Genomic DNA, 17,061 nt, shown 5'->3' on the forward strand with positions numbered 1-17,061 from the left:
CCAGTAGAGCTAATTTTAATCAGATTGGGTATTTTGTAACACTGTGAATTTAAATTTTGAGACATGGGTGTACAGCGGACCAGGTTCTTGCACCACTGGCATGGATAGCCAGATGTGGACATCTAGATGGAAATCTTCCCAACGAGAACGCTTTCTGTTAGCAATCTTGACCTGAAGCTGGGTAATTTAACGTGGAAAGGCAGTGGCAGATGGTATTTGTGTAGTGAGACCTAATCTTGTACGACTTCTAACGTCCCACAGGGATAAGTACTGGGCAGCATAAGCTGAGTGATTCTTTAGAGCAGTCGTGAGATTGTCAAAACATCCTTTGGACTCTCCTTGTGCACAGGTACGACATTGGATATACTACTGCTTTTGACATACAGAGACAATATTTTGGAACTGTTGCTTTAAATTGCACAATATCAACTTGAATTACTTCACTTTGAGGCTTGGCCTAATAATTGGTAAGTAATTTTAAAGTATGTCGGTGACTTGGTGTTTGTCTTGTGCATATTAACCCACAACTAACTTTACCCGTAATTGGTGTTATCCCTACAAATATTCCAAACAGAAGAAAAGCAAACACAACACCACCACTCTAACCCCAAAACAACAACACGCACATATACACACTCCTGAGCACACTCTAAATTGCTTTATAACATGTTATTGGATTTTCTTTTAATTTCAAATATCAATTCGCATTTAATAAGTGCCCCTCCCCCCCCCCCCCCCCCCCCAGTTGCTGCCATCTTCCGACGCCTATGTTTAAATAGTTATTAAACCATCTAAATTATATACATTATGTGCCATTATTCACTTAAAGTCCATTCGTGACTGTGTATATCTTCTTACTTAAATATTCTTATTTATGTTTTTACTAACTTTTTACTAATTGCTATTTTCAAAATTCTGCCCATTTTCAACACTACTCCCCCCACACACACACACAGATCCCGAATCCGGCCACCGATCTTATCGGAGGTCAGACTCGGGATGGGCGTGTTCGAAACCCTAGTGGTATATGGGCACGTTAAACTAGTTATCATCATCATCATCATCAATTATCTTTGTCTTTTATGTGTCACAATAACTTTTGCCTTTTAATATACAATAAATTGATTCGTGAAATGGACGAATCGCGGAATATGCCGAGAGGCTCCGATAATTTTTTTAAACTTCTTTCGGAACTGCTCGGTTGTTGAAATGTTCCGAATGACAAAGACTTTTCAGAAACAACTGAGGCTACCGAGACTTTTGGTTGTACCAGTTTTCGTAGATGGTTCTAAGTAAACGACAGAAAGCCGAGAAACAAGACTAGTGTTTGTTTATAATTTATTCATCATTGTTTTAAAACTAAATTGATAACAGTTCCTCCCAATCCCCCTTCAAAGGAAACTCAGGCAAGGCCTTGGGCCGTTGGGGTTGTCACCTGCATTTGCTGTCAATTTAGTTTTTCAGACCGATGATGATTTGTCAGATGACTGCAAATGCCAAATATATCCTTGAGTAACCAGTAGTCGCGCATCTAAAAACAAACAGTAAAGTAAACACGTGTAACCGAAAAGAAATATAACACATTATTTGTTTTTAATATTTACTGCTGAATTAATTTGCCAAAGACTGGTAAAGTAAGTTTTTAAATAGAACACACTTTTGGCCTTTCGTGAAAAAAATGAACAGGGACGGGCGGGTGCGACGATTTACCCAATACTTGGCCAATACCACTACTAACTATTATATCATCACGCAAGAACCCCTAAACCTGGATATTAGTTACACGTGTTGTTTGCGGCGAATTGTTACTGTATAACCCAGGCTCCGTATTCATAAACGTACTTAATCAATGTATGATACCTAAATACGTACTTAAAGTACATAAATAAGTATTATACCTAAATACGTACTTAAAGTACATAAATAAGTATTAAGTACGTTTATGAATACGGAGCCAGAAGCAAACAATGTTTGGTCTTAATTGGTGAAACAACAAATTGAGGCCTTTCCACTTTGGGCCTAAGTAAATAATTTATGAAAAAATATCTTTAAAAAATATTTTTGAAACTTGCCAGCTCAAAAACTGCATCTAATAAACTGGTAATGTAAATATATAATATCTAATGACTAAAGGTCTTGTACCTGATTTGGCAGACACTTCAAAAATGTATTTTTATTTTTCTCACACCTGTTGTAATTGTTTGGGGGGTTTTGGGTTTTTAAAAAATGTTTTCTGATCACAGTAATGTGATAAAAATTGCCCATATCATCAAGATTAGAATTATATATATTTTTTTTTATACTTAACTTTTTTTTATTTTATAAAAATTATTCGTATTATAGAAGGGTGAATGAAGGGAGGTAAGTCAACGTACTGGAGTCTGCGGTGTATATAATTCGCCACAAACAACACGTGTAACTAATTGGGTAAGTATGGGGTAGTATTGGGTAAATCATCGCACCGCTTACGGGCTACCCTATAATCCGGTCTACAATGTATTTACATTTGACTTGTTTTTAAGGAATTCTCATACGATTGAACACTGACATCAAAATACTTTTGTTGAATTTAGAAAACCTTCCCAAAAGCAAAGTGCTTTGCAGATTCACTGCATATAAGAGTTTTGTCATGCAGGGTTGAAAATTAACATGAAAACAATGGTCACCAGCAGGGCCAGTTGAAGAAACATCTTACTGGCCCTTCTCAAATTCAACTAGCCCTCCAATTATCATATTGAAATTTAACGTCACAGCCAAAATAAAAACTAGAATGTTCTTTGTTGATTAATAACCACGTACTCACCTTATATAGTATGTTTGCCTAAAGAGGAAACCGATGAATTGGCATGTAACTTCATAACTAATCAAGTTAAAATTCATATAAAAACTTGTTAAGTTTTAAACCCATAACAACTCGCAAATTTTTTTTAAAAAGAAATTCAGTATAAATAAAAATGTTTCTTTACAAATTACCATTAAAGGGACATTCCTGAGTTTGCTGCAATTTTTAAGATGTTATCGACTAACGGAGACTTTTTGACGACTGTAATTACATATCAAATGTATTTAGCTGCATAAAATATTAGTGGCTGTATATTAAACGTGTTTCTGATCGTTTTAATATTTGTACCAGGTTAAATTTCATTTTATTTCTTAAAACAGAGTTTTTCGTACGTACTAAATTATTTTAAGACAAAATCCAGTTTGGGCTTCTTACAAATATTAAGACGACCAGAAACACATTGAATGTACAGACACTGATATTCTAAACAAGAAAATATATTTAATATGTAAGTATAATCGTAGAAATATTTTATTAGTTGGAAACATCTTACAATGCAGCAAACTCGGGAATGTCCCTTTAAATAATATGGAGTGATTTTTAATATACTACTCAAAAGAATTTAAGGGTCAGACGATATTTTCGACATTATTTTCTGAATGTCAATTATATTAGCTAGACCATAATGTCACGCATGGTATTGTTCCATTTTGATGAAAGTGGGTCTAAGCAACCCATAAATGAATTAAAATCCACTGTCATTGACACTGTCAACTAGTTCTAATGGCGAAAACATGCTTACATTTGCACATAAATTAGGGCGAAAGCGAAAGGTCTTTTAAGTGCCCATAACTTGCTTTTTCACAAAGCGCTTCATTTGCACGCTTTGCACATGTATTCCATGTTCCCAATGCTGAATTTCCGTATAACTGAAGCTTGCGTTCGTGTACGGTGCACACTCCAAATTCGACAATGGTACGACGTCAACTGACTATCGAAGATCGAGGAAGGGCTATTGCTTGGCTTCAGGATGGCAATACGCAAAGAAATGTTGCTCTGACACTTGGTGTCAATCAGAGTGTCGTTGGCCGACTGTGGCAACGGTACCAAGCAACGAATTCTGTTCGAAATCGTCCACGTTCGGGAAGACCCCGAAGCACTACAAATAGAGAGGACCGCTACATCACCAATATGGCTCTACGTCAACGCACAACCACTGCACGCCGATTATGTGACAATCTGCGGACTGCGACTGGAACTCGAGTGTCTGATCAAACCATACTCAATCGTCTGAGAGCCAATAATCTACGCTGCCGTCGCCAGGCTGTTCGACCACCACTCCTACCACGTCACAGAATGGCCAGACGTCACTGGTGCACACTTCATCTGCGGTGGCAACGTGTTCAGTGGGGTCGAGTGATGTTCACTGATGAGTCCAGGTTTAGTCTCCAGTTCAACGACGGTCGGGTTCGTGTCTACAGACATCCTGGGGAGCGCTTCGCTGACGTTAACGTTAGACAACGTCACCGGTTCGGTGGTGGCAGCGTCATGGTGTGGGGCGGCATATCTATCCACCACAGGACCCCCCTCTATGTGGTGGATGGCAATCTGAATGGAATCCGCTATCTGAATGAGATTATCCGGCCATTGGTTCTCCCAGGCCTTCAGCAGATTGGTGGCGGGGCAGTTCTGCAGGATGACAATGCCAGACCCCACCGCGCCAGGGTGGTAACGGACTTTCTCAGACAACAAGGTATCGCCAGGATGGATTGGCCAGCATATTCGCCTGACTTGGCCCAAATACAGAACGCCTGGGACGAATTAGGCAGGAGAGTTCGGAATAACCATGCCCCTCCAGCCAACCTTCATGATCTGGGTCAACTTCTTATGGCAGAGTGGCAGGCCATTCCCCAAGAGTTCTTCAGACGTCTGATCAACAGCATGAGGCAACGATGTGTCGAGTGTATTCGCGCCAGGGGTGGATTCACACACTATTAAACGAATGTTCTAATGTGTAAAATCCATGTTTGACAACCTTCAACTTTGACAGCGTGTCATGTGACTTTCTTGTATACAGTGACGTTTATTTGTGGTTTTTTGTAAATATGGAACAATAAATTAAATTTTTGGTGTAGTTTACATCATCAATCTAATACACTCTGAAATTTATTTGGTTATAAATTTTTGACCCTTAAATTCTTTTGAGTAGTATACATGAGTGAAGATGAAATGCTTAAACAGCCAAGGTATGCAGCTTGATTTGTATTCTCTGGTGTAAAAGATAATGCAGTACAAAAAGACAAAAGGTAAAACTGCATGCTTTAGTAAACTAGTCTGGGAGTGGCAGTCCTCTTTGGTGATGCAAGAAGGATGAAATAAACTTTGGAGTGAATGCAATCTCCAATAAAGGATTTCTTGGAAGTGTCTGCCCTCCTATAGATGGAACTCACTGGAATCGTCCACTGTTTAGCCAAATGCCCATTCGACTCTTCATTGGAGAGATACGGCCCTGGTCATGTATTTACGGTTCTGTCATTCAGATTACTTTGGATGTTCCACCAATTGCCGTTAAACCTGAAGATTTAACCTATGCAGTTTGGTGATAATTTGTAAAGTCGTTTTTTAAAACTTTATTACACTGAACGTCGTCGTCGTTCCCCCCCCACACACACACACACCAACAAAAGAAAAGAAAAGAAATGTTATTTGAGATGGTATGGGTTTAAAACTTAATAAATTAATGTTTTTATATGAATTTTATCTTTATTAATTAAAAATGCCAATTCATTCATTAAAGATGCCAATTCATCGGTTCTCTTTTGACGCAGACGGACAAAAGCTTCAAAATTAATATTTTCTGCCTTAGTAAAATGTAATAATGCTTGCGTGCATATACATGTATATGTGTGTGTTTAATTTGGATATTGTAAATGCTACAGTAGTAGACCACTAACAAAATAAATATCGAAAGCAAAATAAATCTGTGCAAAAAAACTAAACAAAAAACATTTCACCACAAAATACAATGTATTGTTATCATATTACAAAACATAAAAGTGTACTTGTTGTTTCTTACAGTAATCTTTGTCAAGAAGTAGGTCTACTAGATAATTATGGAGTATCCAGTATATTGCAATAAGCCGATTATTTCCAGATTAATACATACAGTGTCTGCAATATTTTTAGAAAGACCCGACCCAAAACCACTGAGCTGAGTCTGGCGCTGTCAAAATATAGAGCATATGTTCTATCTTCTGCTGTCAGATCTGTAGTTTGTCAAATCCGGTGTGTTTTGTCACATTCGATTCAATTTCAGTGCATTTAGAAAAAAAAACCTTGGTACCATACTCGTCAGAACTTAAAATCAATGGTCGCCCAACGGACTACCTTTATAAATTGTTTAGTTGCCCTTAGCCAATAAAGGTCGCCACGGGCGACAACTAATTTTCAACCCTGGTCATGCATCCCTCATGAAAACTATAGCCTGGTTTAGGGGAGTAGCTGAAGAATGTCAACATTAGACTACAACATGAATTTAATCTCTTCACAACAAAAAATGGCATGGATATTAACATTTGTTGGTTGATTTTGACAATAAAGTGAACAAGGTACAACATATTATTTCATCAAATCGATCATACATTACAATGCGCATGTGCAGAAACCATTTCCCATTAATATATATGCCGGTTCAAGGTTACTCGAGGATACTACGTAAAACGTAACAAATAGTCGCGCACTCCATTCTACTGACATGTTCGGCAATTTCCGTCTCTGGATACTTATATTTGGTATTAGAGAAAACTGACTTTTCACTGATGCAAAAACTCTAATGAATCACTTATCAAAATGTTTTACATTTTAGACATATTCTGTCAATGGACCAGGAAGTCTTGTTTTATCATTTGTTGATAAATGTGATGTCACTGGTTCACACGTGCTCATGGGCTTTAGACTGACTAATTTAACGGTTGTTGGTTATTTTGTACCATTGCAAGAAGTAATTTTGTACCATAGTCATATTGGGTTATTAATAGCTAGCACGAGTATAGTCCGAACAGATGTAGAAAGAAAGTGTGTTCTACATCCGAAAATTGTTATGTTACCCTGTATATAGCTGGTATTCCAAAGTTGTAGCACCATGTTTCAACTGCTTCTCAACTGAAATAGTGTAACAAATTGATACACAAACCAAAAATGTATAACCTACCTTACTCACTAAATCCTGATTGAAGTACTTGCATCATTATTAACAAAATAAATCTTCCAACAGCTATCTTGAAAGCTTTCCCTGCCATTTTAAATTTGCTAACTAGAGGAAAGCAACTCGCCCTGTGCTCCCTGCACTAGGCCGAGTACTCTGACATTAGAGATCTGTAGTCCGTCCCATCCTACCAAAAAAAAAGAGCATATATATATATATATATATATATATATATATATATTTGTGGCCGCCTGTCTATGACGGCCACTCTGGTGTCCCTTCAACACATTTTACTAATGTATTATCTCTGTATGACAACCACCTGCTTAACGCAGCCAACAGCCACAATTTTGGAACCAAAATGCGAAAATTATCTTCCTGTCGAGGCCACAAAATTAAATCTAAAAAAATTCCGCAAAATTTTAGTGACAAATTCCAAGTTTAAAGCAGGTTCTCTCAACTGAAATTTTGACAATCATGTACACTTGTTTTAAGTATTGTTAGGTTAGCTTTGGTAAGTCAGCAGTCATTTAATCTTCTGACTACTGAAGGCTACAAAAGTGGTTGAATAAGAATAACTGGCAGCAATGCAGTGAAGTGAATAGCTCATACTTGTATTCAATAATTAACAGGTGTGTTACCTTTAAACCGTGAGATATAATTGGTGGTAATTATCATTAAAAGCAGTGGTTAAGAGAGTCGTCTTACCTAAAACAACTGGTGTTAAACATGTCAACTATTCACAGGGGATAACCGCATGCGGGTAACTGTTGTTACTCGCATCCAATATGGCCGAGGATGCACAGGATGAGTATTAATCAATGTGAATTTCCGTATTTCTAAGCATTACATTCACATTTTAATAGAGCGTATCAGCAGTTGGTTTAGTATGAATATATTTTGAATCGTTGCACTGAACATAAGTTGTGTAATTCAGCTGATAATGAAATCACAAAGTTAGGCATGATGAAGGTAACTTCAAAGTGATGATGTAGGTACGTAACTCTCTAGTCAGCTTCAGATGGGATGTGGGTATCCGACAAAAGGGATGTGGGTAATTGCAATGATGAGCGTAACTGTAGGATTAGAGTAACTGCTGTAGTTGTCTCTTCATAATGATCGCCATGTGCATCTAGAAACAGTAAAAAGCAAACACTTTTCTTATATTTTCCCCTTCATTTTCTTTTTCAGATTATTACATGTACTATTTGTGCATACATCCTCCGCCCGAGTTAATACTATTTTGACACATACCATCAAAATGCACACTGGGGCCATTCAAATATTATGTAATGCTCAAGTGGGTGGGTGGATGTAGGTCCAGAAACGTTATGTGGCATTAGAGGGGTTGGGTGGGTGTATTTAACAGCACTGTTTTAACTGTTTTTATTATTACTTTTTTTTTTCATAAATGCTCTGTCATGGCGACAATGTTTAACGTAGGCCTAGTTAGTTTTAGCTAGACGTATACACACAATAAGGACTATAAATCGAGTACCAATCCGTATCTGCGCTTTTCTAAATTGCAAACTAGTACGTTCAAATTACATTACTCCCATCGCTGACTTGTTTGTGAATGGGGGGGTCCAAACGGTACATAATATTTGAAGGGCGTATGGTCTAGCATTATGGAGCGTTACATAGAGAAGACTGAACAAGTTCCCGCGTGAGACCGTTTATATTACGAGTTTACTTTTGATCGTACATCACGATCGAAAGTGAGTGATGTATGATTAAAAACACACGAGTTGTAATATAGACTGTCTCACACCGGAACAAGTATAATATTTCATTTATTACACCTTATATCAATTAACAAAAATGACGTCATGTTGTGGCTACTTCATTTAGCTATTTATTAATGAAACTTTGCATTCCTATGCCACACATCTATGAATGATGTTTACACAAGCAATATTATAAACATATTCACGGCTCAACTAAATTATTAAAATATATATTTTGTTAAATTATGCTGCTAATATTAATTATATACAGCAAGTATTTTTCCGAGTTAAATATATGAATCGAAAGAACCATGTCACATGATGCCATGTGCATACTTTTCGCATAACATCTATGCGGAGTTGTACTGTGTGACACCTCTACTCATGGGGCTGGACGTAGCCCAGTGGTATAGCGCCCGCTCGATGTGCGGTCGGTCTGGGATTGATTCACGTCGGTGGGCCCATTGGTCTATTTCTCGTTTTAGCCAGTGCACCATGACTGGTATATCAAAGGCTGTGGTATGTACTACCCTGTCTGTGGGATGGTGCATATAAAAGATCACTTGCTACTAATGATAAAATGAAGCAGTTTCCTCTTTAACATAATGATAAAATATAAAAGATCCCTTACTGCTAATCAGAAAGAGTAGCCCATGAAGTGGCGACAGCAGGTTTCCTCTCTCAATATATGTGTTGTCCTTGACCATATGTCTGACACCATATAACTGTAAAAAGGTGTGTTGAGTGTGTCATTAAATAAAACATTTCCTCCTCCTTCTTCTTCTTCCTCTAATCACATGATAAGAGATTATGACCTCTCAAAAGATGTATTTTCACATGTGTAGAGACGATAAATATCACGAGTATCTCATCCACCGCGGTGTAATAAGGGGGGGTGGAGGGTGTCTAATTTTTACATAATAGCGTTACGTAATATTGAAACGGCCCCATTGTGAATAACGGTGGAGGGCGGTAGCAAATGTTGCCTTAAGTTTAATAACAAACATTGGGGCACTAAGGCAAGATGGAGGGGCACCAAGGCAAGCCTTTCCTTTAAAAGAGGGGTATGAAGGCAACTTACTTTCTATCAAGTTTCTCAGACAAAAATGATATCATTTTATGACCTTGGACTCTAGCCTATGCAGTATGTTGGATATGGATGCCTTGATATGTGTGGTTGTCATGCATTTGTACTGACTGGGCAGTAGCTCGAATGTCTTCTGGTCCGAGTCCGCAGTCACGGCCAAACTCGCACTCTGCAAGTCCACAGTTAATAACTATATTAAATGGCAAAACTAAGTTTAGTTGAAGCATTCATACCTAAAGGCGTTAGACAGCTTCGCACATTTGGCTGCTGCCGAGCTGAGCTCTAGTTTTGTTTGTTTGTTTTTTGTTGTTGTTTTGTTTTAATTCTCCCTTGCCGGGGCATTTCGATGTTCAACAACAAAATACATAACTGAATGGAAAGCGTGCGTGCGTGATTCGGTAAATATCAGTAGTATATTTTAATTTTAATTTTGGTGTAATCTGATTTAAAATTTTCGTTTGGGGTAATTGTCCTTTCATCTTTCAGAGTTTGGGTAATATGTCAGACTACTTCAAACTTGAAAGTTAATACAAGAAGACTATAAAGACATAAAGCTATATTATATTATTACAGAATAGAGTATGACAGTACCGTCGAGTCATTTCGTCTTATATTCATATTAAAGACTTGAACGGCATTCTGCATCGAATAGTTACCCTCATCCAACCGTAACAGATGCCCACATCCTCATGATGTTGACACTTTCAGTTACCAACATCACACTCAATTTTTGATGTCCGTTATCCAATTCCCAAATACACTTTTTTTTAAACGTATGCTTCAAAAAGGCATATTTTATATATTTCATGAAGTGTCTGTATATGGACATTTAAAAAATGCCCGTTAAGAATGGAAATTCACATTGATTAATACTCATCATATATAGAAAGTGTTCGACCCATCGGGTAGTTTAATTAATCTAACCACTCAGGAGTTATATATACAGTCAAACCTGTCTTAAGCGGCCACACAAGGGCGTAGAATAATGTGGCTGCTTAAGACAGGTGACCGCTGATTACAGGTTGCCACATATATAGTCTTTAAAACATTTGTTGTTGTTTCTTGTTTTACCGTCTGTACTGCTAATCAACGGATGTGTGCTTTGCAGTTGGCTATAAATCAACTTATGACAAATGGAATGTATTAAATTAACCGTTCACAACAAGTTTGTTTTCTTTTCTATTTAATTATTTAATTCCTACTTCATGCGGTGTATTGTCATAGTAAGTGAATCTACAAATTTCAAGCAGTAGCCTGCCCAGAGCCAATTAGATGCATTCCAGAGTCGTACTTTCTTAATTGATACACAGTAGAGATGTCGGGACTGAATGGGTACTAGTATTCCTGAAGGTGTGAAGATCAGTTATTTACTGCACCTTAATGCCGTTGTTAAAATATCCCTTTTAAATAACAGTAAACATTTACTGTGGCTGCTTAATACAGGTATTTGAGCGATTTGGGATCCAATTTAGGTGGCCGCTGGCCGCGTTAGACAGGTGACTGTTTATTACAGGTGCATTTACATTATAAATCGTTTGGGAGGGGAAAAAGTGACCACTTAAGGGAGGTGACTGCTGATTACAGGTGGCCGCTAGGACAGGTTTGACTGTGTGTATATATATATACATGTGTGTGTGTGTAATATATATATATATATATATATATATACACATACATATATATCATTCATTAAAGGCTTTTGTAGGAGATATTGCTGGCACTATATTTAATTTGCGATATCTCCGCAGGAGATAGCGGAGATATCGCTTCTTATAATCTTGATTGGTCAGATTTAATCGCAAGACAATGTTTTGTTACGTCAATGTGTTTGTTTCAGCGCTAAACCTACCATTAGTGACGTCATGCCACTGCCGTTCTGCTGTTGCAAATGAAAAGAATGATAATGGATGATAAAAAGAATACCCCCTCATATCTTGTGATATCATAATTTATCAGCACTCGTTGATAAAAGTATAAAATCCTCGGCAAGCCTCAGTTTTCATTTATTTTATCAACTCGTGCTGATAAATTATGATATCACAAGACACTCGGGGAGTATCCTCTATATATACATACATACACACACACACACACACATATTTACATATATAATATATATACCGTAGCCCAAGTATTTTGCTGCTAGAGAGCTAAACGGACATTTGAACAGTTATAATCACCAGGGCTTCTAGATTATGGTAGCCCCACTCCCGTGGCTAATGATATTCAATGTTGGGCTAGTAAATAACTACAACTGCCATGCCTGATGGCTAGTGATATTTTGGGGGGTGAAATGTTGCAGTTAAGTCTATTTTGTAAATGTGAATATACTGACCCCACTCCAACCCTTAATGGTAGTGTTTTTGAGCTCTTTCTCCCTCTTTAGGTGACATATCTGATTATTACTATTATTTAGTAAAATTGTATTAACTTAAAGTAAAGTAGGGCTAGTGAATTTGTAATCTTGGCTAGTAATTGTTTTTTTAATTACTGATCCCATGGCTAGTGGATTTAATTTTTTTTCTAGAAGCCCTGATCATTCCGCATGCCTTCAGAAAAAATAAAAACACAGGATGTTTGTCTTTGTAGACTTCTTGATTTTACCTTCACCCCACAAGCATTTTGTTTCACATGTAAATACAGGTATCTATAGGATTAAAGCTAGCTTAGTTGATGTTTTAAAACATACCTGTATATTACATTATATTTTTGATTCATGATTGACAGACAGATTTATGCAAATGTTCTTTGTGTTCAAATGATATACAACTAAGTGGGGGTAATATAGTAGTCTTTTCTTCTTCTTTTTTATCGACCCCAGGGCCAATGTACCACACATGCATGGATCATCCTTTTTCAATAAGATAAATGTTTGTTATATTTTCAGAGAGATGTTTTTATTTCATCATTTTCAGTCTTGTTAATTGTTTCCAATTAACGAATAATGGCTTCAGGGCAGTGTTACGGATGTGGTGCATCATTTGGCTTGTTTAAGAAGGAGGTAATTAGTTTGATACATGTATATGTATTGTAGCAGAGTTGATTTTGTGTGTGTGTGTGTGTGTGTGTGTGCAGTAGCATAGTGTGGCTTGCCAGTGCCCAGGGCAAGGCAAGTATTGCGCCCCATAACCAGTGGACCGTTAGCACTCAAACCTCACATGTAGGAACAACTTGGGATGGCAGTGTGTCACATACTATTACTAGGTCACTGTGACCTATTTTTCACGGTCTACTGCACATAACAGTAAATCCTTGTCCGGGCTATATCTTGCATACAGATGCATACAGGACCATCAAACCTCACAGGTAGGAACAACTTAGGATGGTCATTGGTCCAAAAGAAACTGTTCATCCATCCCATTGCAAAAATGTCACATAATTAGAATAGAATCATATCTGTAACATATTCATTAATATAGATATGGTATTCCATCAAACTCCTGATGGGCGTATCATGTACCTCACCGGTACTATTGTTGTAAAGGGGGGAGGGGTGGCAGGCTAATTGTTGCCCAAATTAAGCAAAAATGTCTGAATACGGATAACATTAATTTTATTCATAGTAGCATTACTGCCATGCAGACAGCTATATATGGTTGCAAACAAAGAACTATGAATGTTTATGTGGATTACAACCAATGTTGTGTGTAGAATGATGGAAATACATGTGCATGGCGAAAAGGTTTCAGACCCGCTAATTTTGCCCGAATATCTATTGGTTTTACTCCAATTTGAACATTTGCTCCAGCACAGGGTGGGATTTTGTATAACCGCCACCCTTCGTTGGCTTATGAATGGTAGGGGTGGTTCATTTGAACATATTTAGCTTAAGTTTCATTATTGGGAATTTACCTGTATGTCACTAATGTATACTAATCAAAAGAATTTAAGGGTATGACAATGTTTTCAGCATTATTTTCTGAATGTTCATTATGTTAGCTCGAGTCAAATACATGTGAAGTCACAAATTTGTCACGCAGTAGCCAAGGATCTGAGTCTTGTTGATAAATCAAAATAAAACTACATTTATTTAAGTTGTCCTGAAAAAGTGCTTGAATATCATGGTTAAAAACTATTAAATGCAATAAAAGTTTCAATTTTAAAAATTATTTACCAACATTTTATGAAAATATGGAACAGTCGGAAACACTCGATGTGGTAAATATGAATTACTGATTACAGCCAAAATGTCCAGAATTAGGTGTGTGAGTAGAATTTACAACAGATAATTAGCACTCATAACAATGTATTGTTTTATTTTTTTAAATATGAACTAAAAACGTTATGTCACAAACCAAACTCTCATGTTTGATGGCCAATAGAATGACTAATAAGTCCAAATGGGGACATGTTTTGATAAGAAAATGACAATAAAATCGGTTAACAAATATTAAGTATACCATTACATAATATTGGAGCTGAAACAATGTCGCACCTACGTGATCGTCCTTCATACACAATCTACCTTGTAATATTCCATGAATTTTACTAATCTTTTGTTGGGTTATAATAAAAATAGACCATTAATCCTGGCCAGGAACACCGGCCCCCTCCAAGCTTTATCATTGCATTTCTATGCCATATGGATAAGTAAAATAAAACCCAATTATCAGTCGTTTTGAAAAACAAAGGTGAGTGTAAAACTGCACACCTCAAAATGCTTAGGTGAGTGAAAAATCGCACTCATCAAAATGCAAAGGTGAATGAAAACCAAGCATTATTAATTTATGAAGACTCAGAAGTAATTGGTATACATGTAAATGCAGAGACATATGTTGCATAAATTAATCAATAAACCAATAATGTTTACTTCTAATTTTATGTTGTTTGGTTCATTAGTGTAGTCTGATTTCATTTCTTTCTTTTTTTAAACACAGTATAAAATTACACGATTGCCATTTTCGGGACCTCACGTAAGCTTTGTAGGCTAACAGTTATGAACCAATCAAGACAATTTTACCGATTTCGCTGACTTGCATAACTATAGTTCATTTATGTAGGCTACAGAAGCCACTATTTAATTCAATCCTTTTTCTCTTTTTGTCATAACTATATGAACAGTATAAATGAGTTATCCTTACCAGACGTTGTGATCTGTGACCTTACAAAAGTGGACTGTTTCTAATTAACAAATTAAATAGGCAAAGAAGTTTGATGGGATTGGTACCTCTTCGAAGATGTCTGTTAAACCTGTGTTTTCCAATTTGTATAGCAAAGGTAAGTACCAGTCATATATTAAAATCTTGCATAGATGCTACCGTTCTCGTAACATTTTTTCCTGGAATTAAACGGATCTTTTTATCAGCTACTTACGGTAAATAGTCGCAATCAATATACAAAATTATTTTACATGCACTGTTTAAGTGTAACGTGCGTTATTTTTCACACTCGCCAGATTGAACTTACGTGCGCTGAACAATCGCAATCGCACCCGCACACCTTAAAAGGCAAGGTCTGAATTATATTAAAATCAAATTTAAAAAGAAATATATTGACATTTTTGTAATGTAGATATGCACGAACACTTAGATAATATAATTAAGTTTTAAATTATTTAATTGTTATATGTTTTATGTGCATATCTTTTTTCTTGTTGAACACTAACCTGTATCACAGTATGTGAATGAAATAAAATTAATTTTAATCAAACATATTTTCTCCCCCCCCAACCCGTTTTATTCATTCCTTTCAGTTGTTTCCTGCTTAATTACTTAAACACTTGTAAACAAAATGGGTATTTTAATAAGATTTTATTTCATTTTTGTTCAGTTAAGATATATATCTGGGCTGCATTCAGCCAGACCGAGCAGAAAAATGTCTGCTAGACTGGTTTATGTGCTTGACGTTAAACCAAATGGCCACGTTGGGAACCAATCAAATAGATTGCAAATGTTAGCGAAATGTTCACTGGCTGAACTTAGGGCTGATCAACAGCATGAGACAAACGATGTGTCAAATATATTTGTGCCATGGGTGGATTCATGCACTATTAAACAAATGTGTTAATGTGTAAACTACATGTTTGACCCCCTCCAAGTTTGACAGCATATCACATGACTCATTTGTATACAGGAACGTTTATTTATGGTTTTCTGTAAATATGGAACAAATAAAATTTTGGATTTAGTTTACATCATCAATCTAATTCACTCTGAAACTGATTTAGTTATTAATTTTTGACCCTTAAATTCTTTTGATTAGTATTGTAATAAAATTATGTGTGAATAGGGTTCAGACTTGATATTTATGAACCGTTCTTTATCTGTTTATCTGCACTCTGATGGTTTTGCGTAGTATTGTTATTGTAGTGAATTGTGTTTTGAAAAGTGGGCATGTGTGACTATATGGCTTGTATTATTGATTAAATCGAACCAATATTGACTTTCCTCTGACCGATGATATATGCAAATGACAGTTTGTTGTTAAACAAACCAATGTTCCTTTCATCCTATGAAAACCTGGCTGTCTAAGAGAAGCTTCCTTGACCCACTGAGGAACAAAATCATGAATTTGTTCATTATGACTCTCCAGGAAGATGGGTGTTGTGCACACCATGAGTCTGGTAGTTGAATGGGGTCAATATTTTATTTGGGTGATTGTGTAGGCCTATCAGCCTCTTGTTTCTTTTCTCTTTTTTTTAGCATGGATGCAAAAACTGTGGATTTGCATTTTGTACTAAGTGTTTAACGAAGACCGTGGCTATTCCCAAATGTGACAACACCAAACACCATGTGTGCATCAAGTGTTACGATATAATCACTGGGTTAGTTTACATATAGTTTATTTTACAGGCCTCTGAAAATTGCGAGAGCGATAGTTTTGTTCGTGCATCACTCGCATACATATAGTTTGCGAAACCCATTTTTCGTTTGTGCATTGAATTTATGACATCATTTATCGGTATATAGTCATGGCGGGTTACGTAAAACTGAAATTGGTTACCTGAATTGTTTTTGGTGTAACCCTTATATTTCATTGGGTTGAAAATATCACATTGACTAGTTCTCCATACTATAGAATTAAAAATAAGTGCTTGGCTCAGTCATCAACATTAATTACACACTATGTTTACAGATATGTACATTGTAGTTGGATTTTCTAAGCATTTTTCCTTTTTACTTATTAAAAAACACCTCGATATTTTTAAGATCTGGAAAAAAAACATTGTGTGTTCCAAAATTTGCTAAAAAAAAACTATTTAGGGTAGTTTTCATTTTTGTTTCTATTATAAATTATATAACAAAAAATTAACCTCAAATTT

The 17,061-nt window shown here is 36.4% G+C and overlaps 1 protein-coding gene across 6 annotated transcripts in view; it reads left to right on the top strand.

Moving 5' to 3' along the window:
- The first annotated feature begins 1,258 nt into the window (after positions 1–1,258).
- LOC121370629 (abscission/NoCut checkpoint regulator-like) overlaps positions 1,259–17,061 on the top strand; it is a 44,405-nt gene continuing 28,602 nt past the window's right edge. For 2 of the 6 annotated variants that reach the window (XM_041495994.1, XM_041495989.1), the window contains exons 1-3: positions 1,259–1,325; positions 12,688–12,801; positions 16,442–16,563. In XM_041495994.1, the coding sequence (XP_041351928.1) occupies positions 12,745–12,801; positions 16,442–16,563 (179 nt within the window). In that variant the 5' untranslated portion in view covers positions 1,259–1,325; positions 12,688–12,744. Of the gene's footprint in view, positions 1,326–11,833; positions 12,802–14,941; positions 15,018–16,441; positions 16,564–17,061 lie in introns of those variants that run through there. The other 4 variants (XM_041495991.1, XM_041495988.1, XM_041495992.1 and 1 more) reach the window with 4 other exon arrangements.

The sequence above is a fragment of the Gigantopelta aegis genome, chromosome 4 (assembly GCF_016097555.1).
Source record: "Gigantopelta aegis isolate Gae_Host chromosome 4, Gae_host_genome, whole genome shotgun sequence".
NCBI classification, from domain to species: domain Eukaryota; kingdom Metazoa; phylum Mollusca; class Gastropoda; order Neomphalida; family Peltospiridae; genus Gigantopelta; species Gigantopelta aegis.